Source organism: Eumetopias jubatus, unplaced genomic scaffold (genome assembly GCF_037043125.1).
Source record: "Eumetopias jubatus isolate StellerSeaLion01/CBP00866 unplaced genomic scaffold, mEumJub1_p1.0 scaffold_7, whole genome shotgun sequence".
In the NCBI taxonomy this organism is placed as follows: Eukaryota; Metazoa; Chordata; class Mammalia; order Carnivora; family Otariidae; genus Eumetopias; species Eumetopias jubatus.
Genome location: NW_028274813.1, coordinates 83,778,676 through 83,802,068, shown reverse-complemented (window position 1 = coordinate 83,802,068; position 23,393 = coordinate 83,778,676). Strand labels below are relative to the sequence as shown.

General features: G+C 36.7%; 1 protein-coding gene across 10 annotated transcripts in view; it reads right to left on the bottom strand.

Annotated features, from left to right (window-relative positions):
- Nucleotides 1-23,393, bottom strand: part of MGA (MAX dimerization protein MGA) — a 100,577-nt gene that overhangs the window by 36,278 nt on the left and 40,906 nt on the right. For all 10 annotated transcript variants that reach the window (XM_028094448.2, XM_028094454.2, XM_028094455.2 and 7 more), the window contains exons 6-9: nt 23,120-23,251; nt 22,617-22,721; nt 20,757-21,418; nt 19,254-19,599 (exon numbers count right to left, since the gene is read on the bottom strand). In XM_028094448.2, coding sequence (XP_027950249.1) covers nt 19,254-19,599; nt 20,757-21,418; nt 22,617-22,721; nt 23,120-23,251 — 1,245 coding nt within the window. The remainder of the gene's footprint in view (nt 1-19,253; nt 19,600-20,756; nt 21,419-22,616; nt 22,722-23,119; nt 23,252-23,393) is intronic.

Here is a 23,393-nt window from a genome sequence, read left to right as displayed (position 1 = left end):
GTGAGCATGTATGACTATGTATTTTGAGGGGAGAGTGTTGCATTTTTAAAAGGGTAACCAGGGATGCCCCCACAAAGGAGGTGGGTATTAACAGAGGTTCAACCACTCATTTGATAACTTTATTTTCTAGTGTTCCTAATTAGTCATACACATATTAATTCTACTACAAAAGTAAAGCTGCCTTCAGGACAAACACTATAGATGACTTTGACGTCTTTCAATCATCTTTAAGGCTTTTCCAAGCCTTCATAAGCTAAGGATTCTACTAAGTAAAGGTCCCTTTCCAACTTTTTCTTTTGAAAATAACAGCTACAAAATATACAGTACAGTACTTCAGAAGAAAACCTCTTAAAATATTTTAAGACATCTTAACTCCTCATAGGAAATCAAAGACAACTCTAAAGTTTCAACTATGGATAAATGGGAAAATGGTATTCCAGTAAACAGAGGACTTCATAAAAGGAGCTGATTGGGAAGGGCAGAGTTCAGTTCTCTTTAGGGCATGAAAGACTGATGTGCCAGCAACATAATCAAACAGGGCACACAATAAAAATCAGAACTGTCACGGCACCTGGCTGGCTCAGTTGGAAGAACATGCAACTCTTGATCTATGTAAGGAGTTTCAAGCCCCATGTTGGGCAAAGAGATTACTTAAACGAATAAATAAGAACTTAAAAAAAAAAAAGATGAGAACTGTCACTGGCAGAGCCTACATCTGAAGCCATAAAAATGGACAGACTCCACACAAAGGCAAGAACAACAAACCAATTCCTTATACTTCATTAGCTCGCTGTGCACTTGATTCCTTTACACTGCTAGGGATCAAAGATACAGTACTTCTCTGCTCCCCTTCACAATATACCAGGGATCCTCCTACCCTTCACCTAAAATTCCAGAAAAAAAAGAGCTACTTAAGGAGAGAGCCAGAATAGAGCATTATCCACAGAAGCCAAGAACAGAAACCTGTTTCAAGAAGAGTGGATAGTATCCCCTTATTTCTATTTTAAAGGCTTCCTAACATTACCTGACCAAGGTCCTCTAACATTATCAATGTCTTCTGGGTTCTCAATAAGCCTTTTGTTCATGACACAACATTATGGCAAATTTGTTATTGTGGCACTTAAAATTACAATAAAGAGGGGCATCTGGTTGGCTCAGGTCGGTTAAGCATCTGCCTTCAGCTCAGGTCATGATCCCAGGGTCCTGGGATTGAGCCCCGGTCTGTCGGGCTCCCTGCTCAGCGGGAAGTCTACTTGTCCCTCTCCCCCCTTCCCCCACCATGCTCATGCTCTCTCCCTCTCTCTCAAATAAATAAGTAAAAATCTTTTTAAAAATTATAATAAATATGTATCTATAGGGTTCCCACATATCTGTTTTGTCAAATTGAGAGTAACCTCTTAGAGATGGACTTCATTTTAATTATCTATATCTTACCTCCTGTCACTCTTAGCACGGTTCATAGCAGTTGCTCCAGAAATGAATAATGTTAGACACAGAAGTCTAAAACTTCTAAAACACAAAACTGCTATGCTAATAATCAGCATACTATATATCCTCTCCCTCCCATTTTTGTATGCCTCTTAAACCTTTCTATTGTGAAATGTAATATTCAGTTGATGCAGAAACAATTTATATACAACTTAAAACATATTAACAAGTATATACCCATATAAACACTACACAGATCAAGAAATGAAATACTGCCATCAAACCCAGGAGCCCTTGCATGCCCTTTATCAATCACAATTCTTTCCCACAAAAGAAATCACTTAAATGATGGCTACCTTTCCACTTTCTTTTTTTAAAGCCAAAGTACATACCCCTAAATATCACAACGTAATTTTGCCTGATTTTGAAATTTATATAAATGTAACCACAGAAATATATTATTTTGCCTGAGTTTCCTTTCACTCAACATTGTATTTGTAAAATGCAACTATGCTGTTGCACATACCTAAATAATTCATTTACTTTTACTATGATGTACTACTCTGATTAGTCATACTATTGTTTATTCATTCTACTATTATTAAAATATCTGGGGTTGTTTTCAGGTTTTAGCTACTGTGAATCATGGTACCCTAAATAATCCTAAAAAAATGCAGTTCTGCAGATTACTCTGAAGTCAAACTATTAGATCAAGGGCATGTGAATCAACTTTAATAAATATTGCCAAACTATTTTCCCAAGTAGTTATACCAATTCACATTTCCATCAGCAGTGTATGAGAATTCCCATTATCAACATTTGATATTATCATATAATTTTAATTATAACCATTCTGGCAGTCATGCAGTAGAATCTTGCTGTGGATTTACTCTGTACTTCTCTGACCATGAACGAGATGTTCAACATCGCTCTTCATGAAATACCTCTCAAAGTCTCGCCCATTTTTTATGGGACTGTTTAATTCTAATTTATAGACCTCGCTACATATTCTGGATATAGATTCTTAGATATTGCAAATATCTATTCTCTCACTGTAGCGTATATTTTCACTGGCTTAATATCTTAAAGACCTAAATTTCTCATTTTAATTTGTAAGAAATGTTTTCTTCTATCATGATTAAGAAATCTTTTCCTAGGGGCACCTGGGTGGCTCAGTCAGTTAAGCATCTGCCTTCGGCTCAGGTCATGATCTCAGGCTCCTGGGATCAAGCCCCGCGTCACTGGGGAGCCTGCTTCTCCCTCTGACTGCTGCTCCCCCTGCTTGTGCTCTGTCTCTCTCTGACAAATAAAATCTTTAAAAAGAAAAAAATCTTGAAAATGAACATTAAAAAAAAATCTTTTCCTAATATGAGATCATACATATATTCTTGTATTATCTTCTGAAAGTTGTATTGCTCAGCTTTCCACAATTAGGTCTATAATCTCATAGAAATTATTTCTATGTATAGTGAATAAAGTCAAGTCTCACTCCTTCCCATATGAATATTCAATGAGCCTACCACAATTTAAAAAGATCATCCTTTCCATACTCCTCTGCCAATTAAGTGTCCATATATGTCTGAATCCATTCTACTGATCTATTTACTTTATACCCAAGCAAGTATCACCCTGTATTATTATGTGGTCATTTTACATGTTCTGACACATCCAATACAGCAAATTCTCCCACCCTGTCACTGGTCAAGATTGCCCTGGCTATTTCTAGGTCCTCTGCGTTTCCAAATAAATTTAGTTTTTTTTAAAGATATTATTTATTTTGAGAGACACAGAGAGAGCACAAACAGGAGGAAGGGGCAGAGGGAGAGGGAGAGGGAGAAGAGGACTCCCCACAGAGCAGGGAGCCCAGGCAAGGGGCTCGATCCCAGGACCCCAGGATTATGACCTGAGCTAAAGGCAGACACCCAGCCAACTGAGCTGAGCCACCCAGGGACCCCTCAAATATATTTTAGACTTGGCTTTTGAAGTTTCACATAAAAAGCTAGGACTGCAATGAAATTATAAATAAAAATGAGAAGTGACACCTTTATAATATTCAGTTTCTCTTGCTTCCCCCCCCCCCCACTCCCAATCAAGACTGGATGATGAGAGGATTCTAGGAAGATTAAAGAACAGGTAGCACCAAGAAATCTGTCTGCCCATTCATACACAACTGCACTGGGAGAATCTGCCTGATGTAACTATTTTGGAATAATTTGGAATTCTGGAGCCTGTTAAAGGCTTACAAGTTCTAGGGGAAGACTTGGCATGGTAAATGGTCCTTAACTGTGGTCTATTTTAGGTTTCAGCACAGTAGCAGCTGCCCATTCCCCCATCTACCAGTCACTTGGCAGGCAGCTCTGTGTGTGTTCCAGAAGTAGCTTGCAGCTTGTGGGAGGCAGGCAAAAAGGGTCCTGTCCTCCAAACATGAGGGATCTCTGATGGTGGATTGCTTCTAATCAGAGGCGCAAAGAGGTAGGCAGCCATTGTTGTTGCACCTCCCCCCACTACCGCAAGCCCTCCCCGGATCAGTCATAAATGACTGCCAAGGAATTTAAAGGGCCAGCACCCTTTATCCCCTTTAGTTTTTTACTTTTTCCCCATTCAAGAGCCAGATATTAAAAATGAGAACATTCAAAACCAACTGACTATGCATGCAAACAAAAATGCTCAGAGAAGGGGCACCTGGGCGGCTCAGTCGTTAAGCTTCTGCCTTAGGCTCAGGTCATGATCCTGGGGTTCTGGAATCGAGCCCTGCATAGGGCTCCCTGCTCCACGGGAAGCCCGCTTCTCCCTCTCCCACTCCCCCTGCTTGTGTTCCCTCTCTCGCTGTGTCTCTGTCAAATAAATAAATAAAATCTTAAAAAAAAAAAAGGCTCAGAGAAGACCTGAAAACACATTAAGCTTACCTATACATCAAGATGATCCTTAGTAGAGACTATGTACAACAATCAAAACAAAACAAAAACAAAATATACAAACTCTGGGGAAGGAGAATCTGATTTCCAGAGTTACACGTTATTAGATTCAAAGGTCCAATGTTTCACAAAACATCTCAAGGCGTACAAAGAAAGAATAAAGTATGGCCCATTCAAAGGGGGGAAAAAAATCAACAGAAAACTGTCCCTGAAAAAGAACTAATGGTAGATATACCAGATAAAGACCTTTTAAAAACGGTCTTAAACATATGTTCAAAGAAATAAAGATGTGGAGAAAGTCAAGAAACTGACATATGAACAAAATGGAAATATCAATAAAGAAAAAACTTGAAAAGAAACCAAACACAATCTTGGAACTGAAAAGTACAAGAACTAAAATGAAAAATTCACTAGGGGGATTTAAGGAAGATTTGAACAGGCAGAAGAAATAGTGAACTTGGAAGATAGGACAATGAAAATAATGAAATCTGAGTTAAAGATATAAAAGACATTCAAGAAAACAAACAGTGCCTAAGAGACCTACCACACACAATCAAGAGGACCAACATACACATGATGAGAGATCTAGAAAGAAGAGAGAATGCGGCAGCACAGTGATTATTTCAAGAAATAATGGCTGAAAACTTCCCAAATTTAAAGAAAGACATAAACATCCAAACAGCTCAATAAACTCCAAAATGAACTCAAAGACACCCACACTGAGAAATATAATTAAACTCCTGAAAGAGAAAAACAAAGAGGGAACCTTGAAAGCAGCAAGAGAAAAACAAAAGGAATCCTTAACAATATGAGCAGATTACTCAACAGAAATTTTGGGAGCCAGCACACAGTGGGCAAATATATTCAGAGCACTAGAAAAAAAAAACTATCAACCAAGAATCCTACGTCGGACAAAACTGCCCCCCAGAGTGAGGAAAAAATTAAATTTTCAGATAAAAACTGATGAAGTTCGGGGCACCTGGGTGACTCAGTTGTTAAGCATCTGCTTTCGGCTCAGGTCATGATCCCAGCATCCTGGGATGGAGACCCCGAATCGGGCTCCCTGCTCAGCAGGGAGGCTGCTTCTCCCTCTCCAGCCTGCTTCTCCCCCTGCTTGTGCTCTCTCTGTGTTAAATAAATAAATAACATCTTTCAAAACTGATGAAGTTCATGACCACTAAACCTACTTGCAGGCAATGTTCAAAGGAGTTCTGCAAGATGAAATGAAAGGACACTAGACAGTAACTCAAAGCCATATGGAAAAATAAAGATCTCATTAAAGGTAAACACATGGGCAATTATAAAAGTGAGTATTATTATACCAATGATTTGTAGCTGTACTTTGTTTCCTACAGGATTTAAGAGACTAATACATTTAAAGAAAAAAATCCATTAGTGTAAAAGCTACTATTACTTTAACTTTGGATTGTAACTCCAAATTTTGTTTTCTAGATAACTTGGGAGACTAATAATTTTTTCTAAAGTTTTAGTTTATCTTTTCAAGCACACAATGTATAAAGTTGTAAAACTGTGTCATCAGCAACTGAAAGGGGTAGGAATGGAGTTGTAAAGGAGAGTTTCTGCATGTTACTGAAGTTAAATTAGTCTTATAAATTTAGGATGTTAAATATAATCCCATGGTAACCACAAATAGTTATACAATACACATTAAAGAAAATGAGAAAAGAATTTAAACAATGCACTACAAAATACCTACTAAACACAAGAGACAATAATGCAGGAAATAAAGCCAAAAAGGCTTCAAAGCACATATAGCAAATATACAATGAATAAGAAAAAGGAAGCACAAAGACAGAAGTTCCTCCTATCAGTCATTATTTTAAATGTAAATGGATTAAACCCTCCCCATTATAGACAGACTGGAAGATAAAAACACATGATCTAATTACACCTTGTCTACACAACACCCAAGATCCAAGGACATAAACAACTTGAAAGTGAAAGGCTAGGAAAAGATACTCCCTGAAAACAATAACCAAAAGAGAGTAGGGGTGGCTACACTAATATGAGACAAAATAAATACTAAATAAGAAAAAGTTGGGGTGCCTGGGTGGCTCAGTCGGTTAAGTGTCCAACTCTTGGTTTCGGCTTGGGTCACAATCTCAGGGTCATGAAATCGAGCCCCACACTGGGCTCTCAACACTCAGTGTGGAATATGCTTGAGATTCTCTCCCACGCCCTCTGCCCCTCCCCCTTGTGCACTCTCACGCTCTCAAATAAAATAAAATCTTTAAAAAAGGTTGCAAGAGACAAAAAAAGAACATTATGTATTACTAAAAGTTTCGATACATCCAGAATAAGTAACAATTATAAACATGAATATATCTAATGACAATCCATCAAAATATATGAAGCAAAAAATGATTTGAATTAAAGGCAAAAACACACAGTTCTGCAATAATAGCCGGAGACTTCAAAACCCCACTCACAATAATGGATAGAACAATCAGACAGAAAATAAATAAGAAAAGAAAGGATTCGACACAATCAACAAACTAGATCTAACAGGCATATATACAGAACACCTTACCCAACAACAGAATACACATTCTTCTCAAGTGCATATGGGACATCTTCTGGGATAGATCATATGTTAGGCCACAAATTAAGTCTGAATAAATTTAAAAAGATAGATATCATGCAATTTTCTCTGACCTTAAGAGGATGAAGTCAGAAATCGGTAACAAAAGGAACACTGGAAAAATCACAACACTGTGGAAATTAAACAACATACTTTTAAACAATCAATGGAGTAAAGAAGAAATCACAAGGGAAATTAGAAGATACTTAGAGACAAAGGAAAACAAAAATACAACTACCAAAACTATAGACACAGCAAAAGTGGGTCTATAAGAAAAATTTAATAGCTCTAAATGCTTACATTAAAAAACATGAAAGACCTCCCAAATCAACAATCTATCTTAACAATTTAAAGAACTAGAAAAAAGGAACAAAGCTAAATAAAAAGAAAACAATAAAGACTATAACAGAGATAAATGAAATACATAATAGAAAAATGACAATCAATGAAACCAAAAGTTGCTTCTTCAAAGAGATCAACAAACTAGTATACTTTTACCCAGATAGACTAAGAAAAAAAGACTCAGACTACTAAAATCCAAAACGAAACCAACTAATTCTACAGAAATAAAGATTAGAAGAGAGTACTACAAACAATTGTAAACCAACAAATTGGACAACCTAAATGAAATGAACAAATTCTTAGTAATACAAAAGCTACCCAGGGAAACAGCCAATCAGAACAGACCTAAAACTAGTAAGGAGACTGAACCGCTAATCCAAAACCTACCAACAAAGCCCTGGACCTGAGAGCTTCCCTGGTAAATTCTACTAAACGTTTAAAGGACTAATATCTCAATCATTGTAAAACTTATCCAAAAAACTGAAAAGGGTACATTTCCCAGCTCAGTCTATGAGGCCAGCATTACTATAATACCAAAGCCAAAAACATTTAACAAAGAAATACCTACCAATATCCTTTACGAATACTGTTGCAAAATTCCTCAACAAGATACCTAGCAAACAGGATTCAGCAGTCTATTAAAAGGATTATACAACATTACCAAATGAGATTTACTTCTGGAATGCAAGGAAAGTTCAACATATAAAAATTTATCAATGTAATATGTCACATAAACAGAATGAAGGTAAAAAAAAAAACCCACACGATCATCTCAATTGATATAGAAAAAGCATTTGACAAAATTCAACACCCTTTTATGATAAAAAAAACTCAACAAAATAAGAAATTAGGAAATTACCTCAACATAATAAAAGCCATATATGAAAAAGCCACAGCAAACATCACACTCAATGGTGAAAGGCTGAAAGCTTTTCCTTTAAGATTAGGAATAAGGCCAAGATGCCCACATGCACCACTTCTATTCAACACTGCACTTTAAGTTTGACTCAGAGAATGTGGTAAGAAAAACAAGAAACAAGAGGCATCAAAATTGAACAAATAAAATTATCTGTTTCAAGGTAGTATAATTTTTTTTAAAGATTTTATTTATTTGACAGAGACACAGGGAGAGAGGGAACACAAGCAAGGGGAGCGGGAGAGGGAGAAGAAGGCTTCCCGCGGAGCAGGGAGCACAATGCGGGGCTTGATCCCAGGACCCTGAGACCATGACCTGAGCCGAAGGCAGACGCTTAACAACTGAGCCACCCAGGCATCCCCAAGGTAGTATGATTTTATATGCAGAAAACACTAGAGGCGCCTGGGTGGCTCCATTGCTTAAGAATCTGCCTTCAGCTCAGGTCATGGTCTCAGGGTCCTGGGATAGAGCTCCATGTCCAGCGCCCTGCTCCTCCCTCTCCTTCTGCTCCCCCACCCATGCATGCACTCGCACGCGTGCTCTCTCGCTCTCAAATAATTTAAAAAAAAATGCTGAAGATCTCTCTCTGACACACACACAGTGAAAATAAATGAATTCAGCAATGTAGCAGGATACAATGTCAACAAAAATCTGTTACATTTCTATACACGAACAATAAATCTGAAAAGGAAATTACAAAAACAATTCCATTCACAGTAACATCAAAAAGAACGAAATATTTAGAGATCAACTTAATCAAGGAAGTAAAAACTTACACAATTACAACTACAAAACATTTTTGAAAGAAATTAAACACAACAGAAACAGAAGCACATCCCATGCTCATGGATTGCGAGATTTAATGTTACTAAGATATCAATACTACCCAAAGCAATCTGCAGATTCAATGCAATCCCCATCAAAATCCCAATGGCATTTTTTTGCACAAATAGAAAAATCCACTCTAAAATTCGTATGGAATCTCAATTCATATGAACAGCCAAAAAAAAAAATCTTGAAAAATAACTGGAGTACTCATACTTCCTGATTTCAAAACTTACTACAAAGCTACCATAAAAATAGACCAATGGAATACAATGGACAGCCCAAAAATAGACCCTTGCATATATGGTCAATTAATTTTTGAACAAGGCTGCCAAGACCATTCAGTGGGGATAGGACAGTCTTTTCAACAAATGATGCTGGGGCGGGGGGGGGGGGGGGGGGCGCCTGGGTGGCTCAGATGGTTAAACGTCTGCCTTCGGCTCAGGTCATAATCCTGGGGTCCTGGGATCGAGCCACACATCGGGCTCCTGACTCAGCGGGGAGCCGGCTTCTCCTTCTCCCTCTGTCTCTCCCCCCTGCTCATGCTCTCTCTCTATCTCTGTGTCTCAAATGAATAAATAAAATCTTAAAAAAAAAAATGATGCTGGGAACACTAGGTATCCAAATGCAGAAGAGTGAAGATGGACCCTTACATAACAGCATATACAAAAAATTAACTCAAAATGGATCAAGGACCTAAATGTAAGATCTAAATCAATAAAACTCTTAGAAGAAAAAACAGAACAAAAGCTTCATGACACTGGATTTGGCAATCATTTCTTGGATACAACATTAAAGGCACAGGTAACAAAAGAAAAAAAGAAGTTAGATTCATGAAGATTTTTTAACTTTTTGTATCAAAAGACAGTAACCAAAAGTAAAAAGGGAACCCACAGAATGAGAGAATTATCTGGAAAACACATTTTGATAAGGGATAATACACAGAATACAGGGAGAATTCAAACTCAACAACAAAAAAGCCCACAAACAACCCAATTCAAGAATGAGGAGAAAACTTGAATAGGCATTTCTTCAAAGCAAACAGACAAATGGCCAATAAGCACATGAAAAGATGCTCAACACCACTAATCATTAGGGAACTGCAATGCAAACTACAATGAAATACCACCTCACACCCATTAGGATGGATACTATAAAAAAATAAATAAGTGCTGGTGAGTAGAAAAATCAGAACCCTTGGGCACTGTTAGTGGGAATATAAAACAGTATAGATGCCATAGGAAACAGTAGGACCATTCCTCAAAAAATTAAAAATAGAATTACAGTACGATCCAAAAATTCCACTTCTGGATATATACCCAAAAAACTGAAAGCAGGGTCTCAAAATGACATCTATACACAGCAGCATCATTCACAATTGCTAAAACGAGGAAGCAACCAGAGTGTCCATCATCAATGGATGAATGGATAATCAAAGTGTGGTACAGGCATCAATGGAGTATTACTCAGCCTTTTAAAAAGGAAGGAAATTCTACAATAAGCTGTATCATCAATGAACCCTGAGGATGTAGTATTGAGATGAAACAGTCACAAAAAGACAAATGTTGAATGATTCCACGTATACCAAGTATTTAGAGTAATCAAAATCATAAAGACAAAGTAAAATGGTGATTGCCAGAGGCTGGGGGAAGAGGGAAAAGAGTTACTGTTTTAATGGATTCACAGTTTCAGCTTCATAACATAAGGAAAGTTATGGTGATAATGGTTATTACATAACAGTGTGAATGTACTTAATACCATTGAATGTGCACTTAAAAATGGTTAAGATAGTGAAGTTTATGTTGTGTGTATTCTAACAATAAAAAAAAGGTTTTTTTAAAGAATGGATGTTGAATTTTCAACTTTACAGCATTTGCTGTTATCATAAAATTTCTCTCCTTTAATCTTGTTAATGTGTTTTTAAATGTTCTATTATCATTTTAAATAACATTGTATCCTTGTGTAAAGATAAATAAGAATTTAACCTAGATTTTACAATAAATTTCCTGTTTTTTCAGTATTCAACAGGCAACCTGTTTTTCCCTTTTCTTTTACAGCCTTATTGATCTATAACATATAACACCACACATAAAACTTGACGAACTCTTGACATACATATACCCCTGTGAAACCATCGCAACAATTAAGACAGTGAAGGTAACCATCAACTCCCAAGATTTCCTTGTAATTATAACTGTATAACCTCTTTATAATCCCTCCATTTTTCCCTCTGCCTCCAACATCCATCCCAATCCTGTCTAGGCAACCACTGATATATATTAGTTTGTTTTGTTTTGTTTTTAACATAGAACAGAAATGTTAACTTGGGGGGAAGGCTGAAGCCAACTGTTTCATTCAGCATAATTATTCTGAGACTGATTCTTGTTGCTGAGTGTATCAATAGTTTCTTGCATCTTACTGCTGAGTAGTATTCCACTGTTTGTATCTATACCAAATGTCTTTATCCATGCACCTGATGATGGACACCTAGGTTGTTTGCAATTTTCTTGCTATTACAAATAAAGCTGTTTTGAGTGCCCATATACAAGATTTTATGTGACATACACTTTCATTTCTGTTGAATAAATGAAAACAAGTGAAACTGTGTTTTATGGCGTACGTATTTTTTTAACATTTTAAGAAACCACCAAACTGTTTTCTAAAGTGACTATACCATTTTACATTCCTACCAGCTATGCTCTATATTCTCATCAGCATTTGGTATGGTCAGTCTTCTTAATTTTAGCCAGTTAAAGATACATGGTAGTATCTCCTTGTGGGTTTTTTTTAGCTGGGTACAGTGTACTTTACTGATGGTACATAACAAGGCAGGGCTCCCCTTCTCTAGGGAATCTGGGATATGAAATTGTGTAGAGGTCGAGACATTCTCAGTGTGCTGGAGGAGTTGGGGAAAGGATTCTCCACCTCTCTTTTCTTGCTCTTGCTGGGGCTGTTAGTACAGGGAGCTCTTACTCTTTGGAGGCCAGGCAAACCATAAGGTCCATCAGCTGGTTACTGTAGCCAAATTCATTCTCATACCAGGAAATGAGCAAAGGTGGAAGAGTGGGTGTCAGTGTTAAAGCTGCAGGAGACAATCTCATCCTCAGTATGGCCCAGGATGCCCTCTGACGAGGCCCTCCAAAGCCCCTCTAAAGCCTGTTTACTCCAACCTTCACCATCATGTCTTGGGGACAAGGCTGGCACTGCACCAGAAGATGAGGCTATCTGTTGATCAGGGAGGAGCAGAGAGCCTCCTTGTGGCTTTAATAAGCAGTTTTTAATGACTACTGATACCTTTTCATGTGCTTCATCTTCTGTTTGTATACCTGCTATTAAGTCTTTTCATTTTTCTGTTCATTTCTTCAATTATGTTGACTGCCTTTTGAGTTTTTAGTATTTTGTGAATTTTAAGAATTCTTTATTACAGACAGGGCCTCCTGGGTGGCACAGTCAGGTGGGCATCTGACTTCAGCTCCAGTCATGATCTCGGGGTCCTGGGTTCCAGCCCTGAGTCGAGTTCCCTGCTCAGCAGAGTCTGCTTCTCCCTCTCTCTGCCCCTCCCCCAGCTCATGCTCTCTCTCAAATTAATACATAAAATCTTAAAAAGAAAGGAGTTCTTCATTACAGATACAAGTCCTATGTTGGCTAGATGTTTTTTTATAGTATTGCTCTTAGTTTATGGCCTTTTAGTTTTAACAGATCTTCTGAAAAGCAAGTTTTTAATTGAGAAATTCAATTTCATTATATTTTTTGACATTTATGATCATGGTTTTGGTGTCCTATTTTAAAAATATGAGCCACAGGTCACAAAGGATTTTTTCCCTTTATTTTCTTCTATACATTGTATACTTTAAAGCATTTACATTTAATCTAAGCCATTAACTTTTAAATCTTGAGATAATTTTTATATATAATGTAAAGTCATGACTGAGGTTCTCGTTTTATTTTTGGAAGCAGGAGAGGGTGGTTTCTAGCTATCAAATTGCTCCAGATCCATTTGTTGAGAAAATAATCATTTCCTCATTAAACTGACTTGGCATTGTGCCAAAAATTCACTGAATTCATTGGCCTTGTACTTTTGTGTATCAATTTCTGGATTCTCTATTCTGTCTCACTGATCTCTAAGTCTTTATCCCAAATACTTCAGCTTTACAGTAAGTCTTAAAATCTGGTAGTGTAAGTCGACCAACTATGTTCTTTATTGAAACTGTCAAACAGCCAAGTCATTCTCAGTTCTTTCCTTTTCCATATAAATTATACAAACAACTTGAAAATTTCTACCAAAAAAACCCTGCTGGGATTTTCATCGGAAGAGCATTTTTTTTTTTAATATTTTATTTATTTATTTGAGAGAAAGAGAGAGTGAGAAAGAGCCTGAGAGCAGGGTGAGGGGCAGAGAAGCTGATCAGGAAGCCTGACACAGGGCTTGATCCCGGGACTCCCAGATCATGACCTGAACCGAAGGCAAATGCTTAACCGAATGAACAACCAGGTGCCCCATAAAGAGCATTTATTTATTTATAAATCAATTTGTGGAGAATTATATCTTACCAAGAGAGTCTTCAGATGTACAAAAACAGTCTTAACTCTCCATTTATTTAGTTTTTAAAAACTGCTCTCAACAATGTTTTGTAGTTTTTAATAAAAAGGTCTTAGGCAACTTTTGTCAGATTTATTCTTAAATGTCTGGTTTATTTGGATGCTATTTTAAGTGGTACCTTTTATTTCAATTTCCAGTTTTTATTGGCATATATACAAATACACTGTCTACTGATATTATTGTATGCTATAAATTCGCTAAACTAACATAGTTCTAGTAGTATTTTTGTAGATTCCTTAGGATTTTCCAGTTTATGAATAGAACCAATTTTACTTCTTTCTTTCCAATCTGGAAACATTTTCTTTTTCATGCCTTACTGCACTGGCTAGGACCTCCAATACAATTTTAAATAGACATGGCAAAAGAGGATATTGTCCTCATTCCTAATCACTGGGGGGGAAAGCAGTCTTTCACAATTAATATGTTATTTGTAGAGTTTTCCATAGATGCTCTTTATCAGATTAAGTTTCCTTCTATTATGCTTAAGAATGTTTACCAGAAATGGATTTTGTCTATTTTTTAAAATATCTATTGAAATAATAATAATGGGAGCACCTGGGTGGCTCAGTTGGTTAAGTGTCTGCCTTCCAATCAGATCATGTTCCCAGAGCCCCAGGATTGAGCCCCCATATCGAGCTTCCTGCTCAGTGGGGAGTCTGCTTCTCCCTCTCCCTCTGCTCCTCCCCCCACACGTGCTCTAACAAACAAAATCTTTAAAAAAGAAATGATAATATGGCCTTTTTCAAGTCTATTATGATAATGGTGAACAACGCTCTGATTGTTTTCAAATGTTAAATCAACCATGTACCACTGGGGTAAATGCCACTTGGTCATGATGTATTATTCTTTAAATATATTCCTGGATTTGATATGTTAAAATTGTATTTATAATCTGTACATATGTTCATGAGAGAGAGTACTCTACCATTTTCTTGTAATGTCTTTTTCTGGCTTGAGTATCAAACCAGTATTATGTTGGTCTCATAAAATAAGATCATTTTATGGAAGCATTTACATAAAATGGGCATTATTTCTTCCTTAAATGTTTGCAAATTCACCAGTGAAGGCATCTGGACCTAGAGTCATTACTGTGGAGTATTTCACTGTAAGTTCATATGTATAGGGATAAGCAGTTCCTTATTTCTTCTTGAGTGAGTCTGGTAGCTTTGTGTCTAACAAAGAATTTGTCCATTTCATCTGTCTAATTTATTGGCATTAAACTGTTCTCTATTAACCTTTGGATGTCTGTAGTAATGTCAATTTTCATTCCTGATATTGGTAATTTGTGTGTTCTCCTTTTTTCCTAATCAGGTATCAATTTTATTTTCTTCCCTTTACATAGTTAACTTGTAGATAGAGACACGTCTCCAACAAATCTCTAAGTGGGCTTAAGAAAGCAGAAATGTCATGTTTTATCCTTTCTCTTGGTGCCACCCATAGTAGCTAAGCACAGTGCCTTTACATTAGCAGCAGTATTTTTTTTTTTTACATACAAAAGGGTAAACATGATCATCAGGTGAAGGCCAAATTTCAAAAATCATATTTTATACAATAGAAAAAAAACATGAAGACTTTCAAGTCAGAAAAACTTGGGTTCAAATCTCTACCACTCCCTTAAAACCAAGCTGACCTTGGGGAACAAGTTACATAAACTCTCTAAGCAAACAATTAGTGCATTTGTAAAATGGAGAAGCCGTTTTATAACATGTTTTAAGATTTAAATGATATAACCCTCATAGAGTGCTCTGCATAAAGAGGGATAACCAACAGACCATGAAAAGATGCACATCACCACTCATCATCAGGGAAATGCAAATCAGAACTATAATGAGATATCACCTCACACCTGTCAGAATGGCTAAAATCAAAAACACAAGAAACAACAAGTGTTGAAGACAACGTGGGGAAAGAAAGGAACCCTCTTGCACTGTTGGTGGGAATGTAAACTGGTGCAGCCACTCTGGGAAAAGAGTATGGAGGTTCCTCAAAAAGTTAAGAATAGAACTACCTGATGATCCAGGAATCACACTACTGGATATTTACCCAAAAACTACAGAAACACTAAATCAAAGGGATCCATGCACCCCTATGTTAATAGCATTATTTACAATAGCCAAATTATGAAAACTGCCCAAGTGTCCACTGACTGATGAATGGATAAAGAGGATGTGGTATATATATATACACAATGGAGTATTATTCAGATGTAAGAAAAAAATGAAATCTTGCCATTTCCAACGACATGGATGGACTAGACGGTATAATGCTAAGTGAAACCAGTCATTCAGTGGAAGACAAATACCATATGATCTCACTCACATGTGGAATTTAAGAAACAAATGAGCAAAGGAGAAAAAAAAAACAAGCCAAGAAACAGACGCTTAACTATAGAGAACAAACAGATGGTTATCAGAGGGGAAGTTCGGGGGAAAGGAAATAGGGGATGGGATTAAAGAGTACTCTTTAATCAAGAGTACACTTAAAAATTAATTTTTTTAATCTTACTGATGATGATGATGATCTCTTTGACATCAAATTGATTTTAAATCCTTCCTAAGCAAAGTGATTTCTCTTTAAAAGAGATCAGAATATCTTCTTTATTCTTAATGTTACAAATGCCATAAACATGTGTCTAGACTTAGAGTTATTATTGCCTGCTATTCAGGGGACCCTTTAAAACTGAAATTTCATGTCCTTTGGAGATACTTTTTTCCATCATTTGAGTATTTCCTCTTTCATTTTCTTACCTCTACAACTTCTCTAAATCAATTTTTTTCTCTCACCTACCTTTTTCAAAACAGACTAAAAGATTTCTTCATCTTCTTCCAGTTTTTATGTCTATTTTTGTTTGGTTTTGGTTTCAGCAACATTTGTGCCTCCAAGAATTCTTCCCTATTTCTGTTCCTTTTCCATAGCAGTCATAACAAAAATATCTTCCCTTCTTTCCTCATCTTCCCTAACAGTACAAGAAAACTGATGGCTCCTAGAGCACAGTAAGACATGTTTTTTATAATGGTCTAATATCAGTGAGAAAAAACAAAAAATACTTTGGTAATTGGCTAGCTTTTGGAGTTAATTCAGGTCAAGAATAAGACACAGGGTAAATACACTTAAGCAAAAAAGCAAACTAATAAAGCCTAACAGATACATACTTTTCATACTTACGTGGCTTCTGTAACTTACTGTTACTTTGAAATGGAAAAGTATTGCTTTAAAGGGCAAAATATGAAAAAACTCAGGAGATACATAGAACTAAACTAATAATTCTCTTTTTTATTTCATTTTAAACCTTTTAAATCTTATTTATATAAAGACCGTTTAGGTATATGCAGGCAATATCTTATTTAAACACTGAAATAGCAATTAGAATAGCCTGGCACTGATCACAAAATAGACAGCAGAAACCAGAAAGAGGCACAGACATAAATATTTTTCAATTTACTAAAATGACAGGTGACATTTTAAGCCAGTAGGTAAAGTATTTCTTCTCAGTAAGTCATGGTAAAACTGCCTAGCCGTATTAGGAAGAAAAGATTCCCTACTACAAACTTCACACCAAATAAATTCCAGATCATATGATTTATTTTAAGCCCATTTATTAATCTAATTAGTATTTTTTAAATCTTGCAGATAAAGACACTCTAAGCAAGACTCCAAAGACAGAAACCATAAAAATTTTTTTTAAAAAAGACCACTAGACTTAACCATCCCTGCTTTTTCCTTTTTCAGAGCAAGTGAGGGAATAGGGAAGAACTATTAACAAAACTAAAATATAAATTACAGAATTATTATAACCTGTGAAAAATGAAGCTCTTGGAAATGTAGGGAAAGGGGCACCTGGGTAGCTCAGCCAGTTAAGCGGCTGCCTTTGGCTCAGGTCATGATCTCAGGATCCTGGGATTGAGCCCCACATCGGGCTCCCTGCTCAGCAGGGAGCCTGCTTCTCCCCCTCCCTCTGCCTGCCACTCCTCCTGCCTGTGCTCTCTCTCTGTCAAATAAATAAATAAAATCTTAAAAGAAATGTCGGGAAAAACACAAGCAAAGAATTCAAAAGTCAAATTTACAGAAGAACATTTCTGACAAATGGACAATCAACCTACTACTTGAAGAAATATAAATTTTAAGACAAAATATCAATTTCTGCCTATCAGTTGAACTATTCAGTGTTAACAGTATAGAAAATCCAGCACTATCCAACTACTGGTAAATGTGTACCTTTGTACAACCCTAGAAACATCTATAAATCTTCAAAGTGCTCTCACTGCCACAGCAATTCCACTTTTAATAGCCTATCATGAACATGGATGTTCATCACTGCACTGTTTATAATAAAGAAAATATAAAAAGGCTAAATGTCTGACTAAAAGGACTGTAATAATATGAAGCCATGGGCGCCTGGGTGGCTCATTTGGTTGAGCGACTGCCTTCAGCTCAGGTCATGATCCTGGAGTCCCGGGATCGAGTCCCGCATCGGGCTCCCTGCTCAGTGGGGAGTCTGCTTCTCCCTCTGACCCTCTTCCCTCTCGTGCTCTCTATCTCTCATTCTCTCTCTCTCTCTCAAATAAATAAATAAATAAAATCTTAAAAAAAAAAAAGAAGCCATTAAAACTAAAATTATAATATAGGTCTATACTTGTTGATATGGAAAACAAAACATGACTTTATGATACCAAATTTCTAAAGGTTATGATACCATATACACACAGTTCCATTTCTACATTAAAAATGTATGTATACACACAAGTGTATTAACAGAAAATCCTGGAAGAACATCCACTGAAATATTAAACATCTACTATGACTGAAATAAGTATGTGGCAATCAACAGCGAATGTAAATATAAACTGCCAAAAAAGGAATATTAGTCTCCTAAACTAAGAAGCAAAAAAATCTTCAATTGTAAGGGAAAAATATATTCAATGTATTTGAACAAAATAAAAAGCTACAGTAGGAAGGAAAAAAAATCAAGAATGATATAATATATAATTTGGTGGGTCTAATATTTTATCAAAAAGGAAAAATAAGCTTTTCAAAATAGTACATAATGCTTAACTCAGTTATACCCTTATCCTGTCCCCAAAACTCCAATCACCTGGTGAATGGCTCAAACCAGGACCAGAGGGTCTTGTTACAAATTTTTTCTTTTAGAAAATAATGAGATATATTACTTGACTTGACTGTGATAATCATGTCACAATGTATACATATGCCAAATAGTCATGTGGTACACTTTAAACATGTGCAATTGTACTTGTCAATTATACCTAAATAAAAGCTGGGGAGGGGGGGAATGATGGGTTATACTGATCATCTGCATATTCAAAGAACATGGGAAGAAAAGGGAGACAGAAAAATAGGGGAAGCTTCAAAGGCATTCTGGAAGTCCAAATGAGAGAATGATTCAAATGGAACACAAAAGCCACCTTCAAAAGAAAAATTACATTTAAAAAAAAGGTGTGTGTGCACACAAGCCACAAAGAAAGAACATTTAAGAAAAAGAATTTCTCAAAATTCTTACTAGACCCCTGATTGAAGGATTAAGATAAATTAACAGTAATATTTGAAATAACCAAACAGTTCTAAAAAAATAAAACTATACACTTTTAACTCTCAATTAATACTCACTGTATTCTAGCTTCTTTCTCCTCTTTTTCTCTTTCAATTGTTCTTCCTCCTCCCTGACTCCCTCTTCTTCTTCTCTTTGCTCCTCTCCCAAAGCATCATAAAATACTGGATCACGATGAGCCGCTTTCCTCTGGAAATGCTTAGCTTTGGAGCCTCCTTTAACAAGTACAACCTTTCTTTTCAAACACGTGCAGCCAAACATGCAGTCTGGTCGGCGGCAGTGAGCAGGCTGGCGCTTTTCCAAAGCTAGACTGGAACACACGCAACCCAATCGACAGAAGTCATTGTTGCAGGGAGGGGCTCGTTTCCTTATGATTGTGTGGATGGGTTTAGTTTTGAGGGACGCCTGAAGTTAAAATAAAAAATTGTAAATACACTGAATCATGCTCCAACACCACTTACAACTTACAAGTCAAATATTAGTCTGCCTTTTTGGACTCTGAACACTCAGTACTAATAGCACAAGATTAGCAGTATATTTAAAGGATGGAACATAAATATAACCAGGATTCTAAACAATCTAAAGCATAGCACAGACAAGAGAATATTTAAATTAATTATGGGCCAGAATGTCAACAGTGATGAGTTTATTCTCAATAGAAATCACACGTTAATATTTCAAAGGCAGGGGTTAACAAGACCCACAGGCCAAATCGGACCTGTTTCAAAAAGTTTCACTGGAACACAAGACATCTGTGGCATTGTAAGAGCAGAGTTGAGTAAATGCAACAGAGTGTGGATGGCCTACAAAGCCTAAAATATTTACTGCCTGGCCCTTTACAAAAATAGTTTGCTGATACCTGCTTTCCAGTAACTAATAAAAAGGGAATAGGATAATATGTACATAACAGTCTTTAGGGATGATTAATAATAAAGGACACATTGCGTATTTAATCCCAACATCTGATGATCTTCAGATCTAGAATTTAGTCACATAATTTAAAAATGGAAGGTTAAGGCACAAAAATTTCATGACAAAAAAAAAAAATTAGGCACATGCTGTTGTATCATTTCACATGCACCAGAGGCTGCTAAGACAGGTAAATCATTAAGTGAAGAATTCTCAATATAAAATTTTATAAAACACAAAAGCTTTTCCTCCACAGGTTTGTTAATTTTTAAAAATTTTCTGAAATGTAGTACCTTTTAAGGAGAACTTTCAAAGCGGTTTTAACAAGATTAGCAAACATACTTGCCCACATGCTAGAGAATGAAATTAGACATTTTCGGAATGGCCAGCTGACTTTATGCAAGGCCAAAGACATTATCCAAAAGCACAACTGTACTGTCTCCCTCTACTGGCAGGAGGGGATCTACACTAAGGTGTCTAGTTATAAAGAACAACAAATACAGAAGACAAGAGAATCTCCTTAACTATCCTATCACAAAGGTAACTCAATGCCCCATCCTTCCGCCAAAAAGCCCATTCCCATTTCCCCTCACTAACCTAATTCTTTCCAACCATGAACTAATACACTTCTAAAAAAACCAAGAGATACTTACTTGAGCAGTAAGCAGCGTTGTTAAGGATACATCTGCTCGCTCTTCAGTGATATAGGTCCTTGGTTTTCCTTCCCAAAGTGCACAGTCTTCCAGGTCCATTAGCTTTACTTGAGATTTAGACAAGCCTGGAGGGCGAGTTCCCTGTTGCTGTTGCTGCTGCTGCTGGTGTGCCTGCCGCAAACTAATTTGCTTTGGAAATGTATTTTCATCTAAAGTTGGCACAACAAAGTTATTCACCTGATTTTCTGAGATGGTACTTGAAGAATTCTTGGCAACCTTATCTCCTGGAATCATATGAGCATGTTTCTGCTTTGGTGAAACAGGATAGGGTAAAATGGATTTGTAAGATGATTTAGTTCGGCCACCAAAAGTTGCCTGTTTGTTCTGAGACTTTGCCTTTCGAGAAGCAGGGGGCACAGAATGAGGCTTCAAAGAGTAGGAGGTAGAAGGGGAAATGGTAGATTGTTTCTTTAGTACACTGTCAAGTGTTCGTACATAGCTGGTACTCTTGGTGGGAAGCTGATATACCACAGGAGATGTGGGAGCATTAGAAGAGAAACCCATACTTGTTTCCATCAGCTTGCCTTCATTTTCCAAGTACTCATCTAACTTGTCACTACAGAAAGCAGAACGGTTTTTCAGTGGACCTTCTGAATTTCCACCTAGAAATAAAGAGATGCAGATACCTAAATATATGGCAGATCTTTAGATCTCTAGAAAAACACACTTAAAAAGGCCAAGAGTATTAAGTTATAAGCTAGTAAATCTTCTAAACTGTCCCTCCTCAGAACATAGGAAAAATATGTAATATTAAACCAAGTGAAGAGATGGAATCATATACTCATTAAAATCCCCCATTATCTAAAACCATCATTACACATATTTACATTAATTTTTGCGAAGTGCTAACAACAGTAATAATTAACATTAAGAATCTACAACCTTTGACAACTTATGACCTTAGCAGAGAAACCACATTTAAGTAAAAACATAAGAGCAAAAAATATACATAAGTCAAACTTCAACAGAACACCAAGAGATTATTTAAAAGGTTTTAGTACCTGGACTCTGATATAAAACACACGGACACAAAAAAGAGGAGTATAAAATTTAGTTTTTGAAGAGTGAAAAAGCAAATGTAGTAGACAGACAAGCATTATACTATTATAACACTGTACAAAGATTCAAAGATGAGAAAAACTATTTTGGATACATGGTAAATTTATCTGGCTAGAATGTAAACTGCAAATAAGTGCAGTAGGAAAAGCACTAAGAAAGGAGACCAACAGGCATACAGTCACAACATTTGGGTCAGAAGTTTACTTGGAAGTGTAACGCTGTCAGGAATCATTCTACAACTCTGAAGTATACAGTTCTGAAATAATACTTGAGAATGATGCTTATGATAACTAGAGGAGTGGGGAGCCCGGGTGGCTCAGTTAAGCATCCAACTCTCAATTTCAGCTCAGGTCATGATCTTAGGGTTGTGAGATCGAGCCCCACAATCAAGCCCCACATCAGGCTCTACGCTGGGCATGGAACCTGCTTAAGATTCTTTCTCCCTCTCCCTCTGCATCCCCCCCACCACCCACAAAAACTAAAAAATGAAAATGAAATAAATAACTGTAGGAGTAACAGAAAGGAAGTGCAATTTAAAAAGGGTGCAGGGATTATTCAAGCCTGACATGGTTAGGGATATGGAACATAGGGAATGAACAGACATTGGCAAGACAATTATTTTCCATTTATTTTAAGGTATGCAAAGAAGAGATGAAGAAAAACAACCAAAACTTACTTTTAACAAAAGGCTTTGGCCACATGTTTCAGAACACATTTACAATTTTTTGAAAAGCAAATTACCTTCACTCCTAGATGCAGAAGCACTATGAAACTTTCCCCTCCATCCCTTGATTTTGGTGAAGTCATTGGTCTTCCCTGTCCTAGAAACAAAGGGAAACCCAGCATCTATAAAAGAAAAAGTAAATGAGATTACCAAAATTCAAGCCAGCTAATATTTAATATCTAATTATTAAAACTTAATCTAAAATGTATAAATCAGAGCGCCTGAGTGGCTCAGTTGGTTAAGCAACTGCCTTCGGCTCAGGTTATGATCCCAGAGTCCTGGGATCGAGTCCCACATCAGGCTCCCGCTTCAGCGGGGAGCCTGCTTCTCCCTCTGACCCTCTCCCCTCTCACGCTGTTTCTCTCTTAAATAAATAAAATCTTTAAAAAAAAAAAATGTATAAATCATTAAGACTATGCCACTAGGTAAAAAAATCTACTTTAGAATATCCTAAATGTCTCTAACAAAGGTAGTTTTTTATTTATACCACAACTTTACTTTACAAATACTACACACTCACCAGGAGAGGCAGGGTTGGTTCCTGTAAGATTCCAGAAAGGAAAGCTAGTGGCTGGAGCCAAAGGTAGCTGTACTCCCAAATACTTAAGATCAATGCTCATTGTCGGATCCACTGAATTCAATTTTAAGCCCACTACAAGGAAAAAGAACCACAAATTACATTTTTTTTTTTTAACTTTTAACTCAGGTACAGGACAGAGTGGAGAGCAGAAAATAAAAATAAAAAGTGGCAGAGGGATTTTTAAGGTGACCCCTTGATTCTCACCTCCTGATGT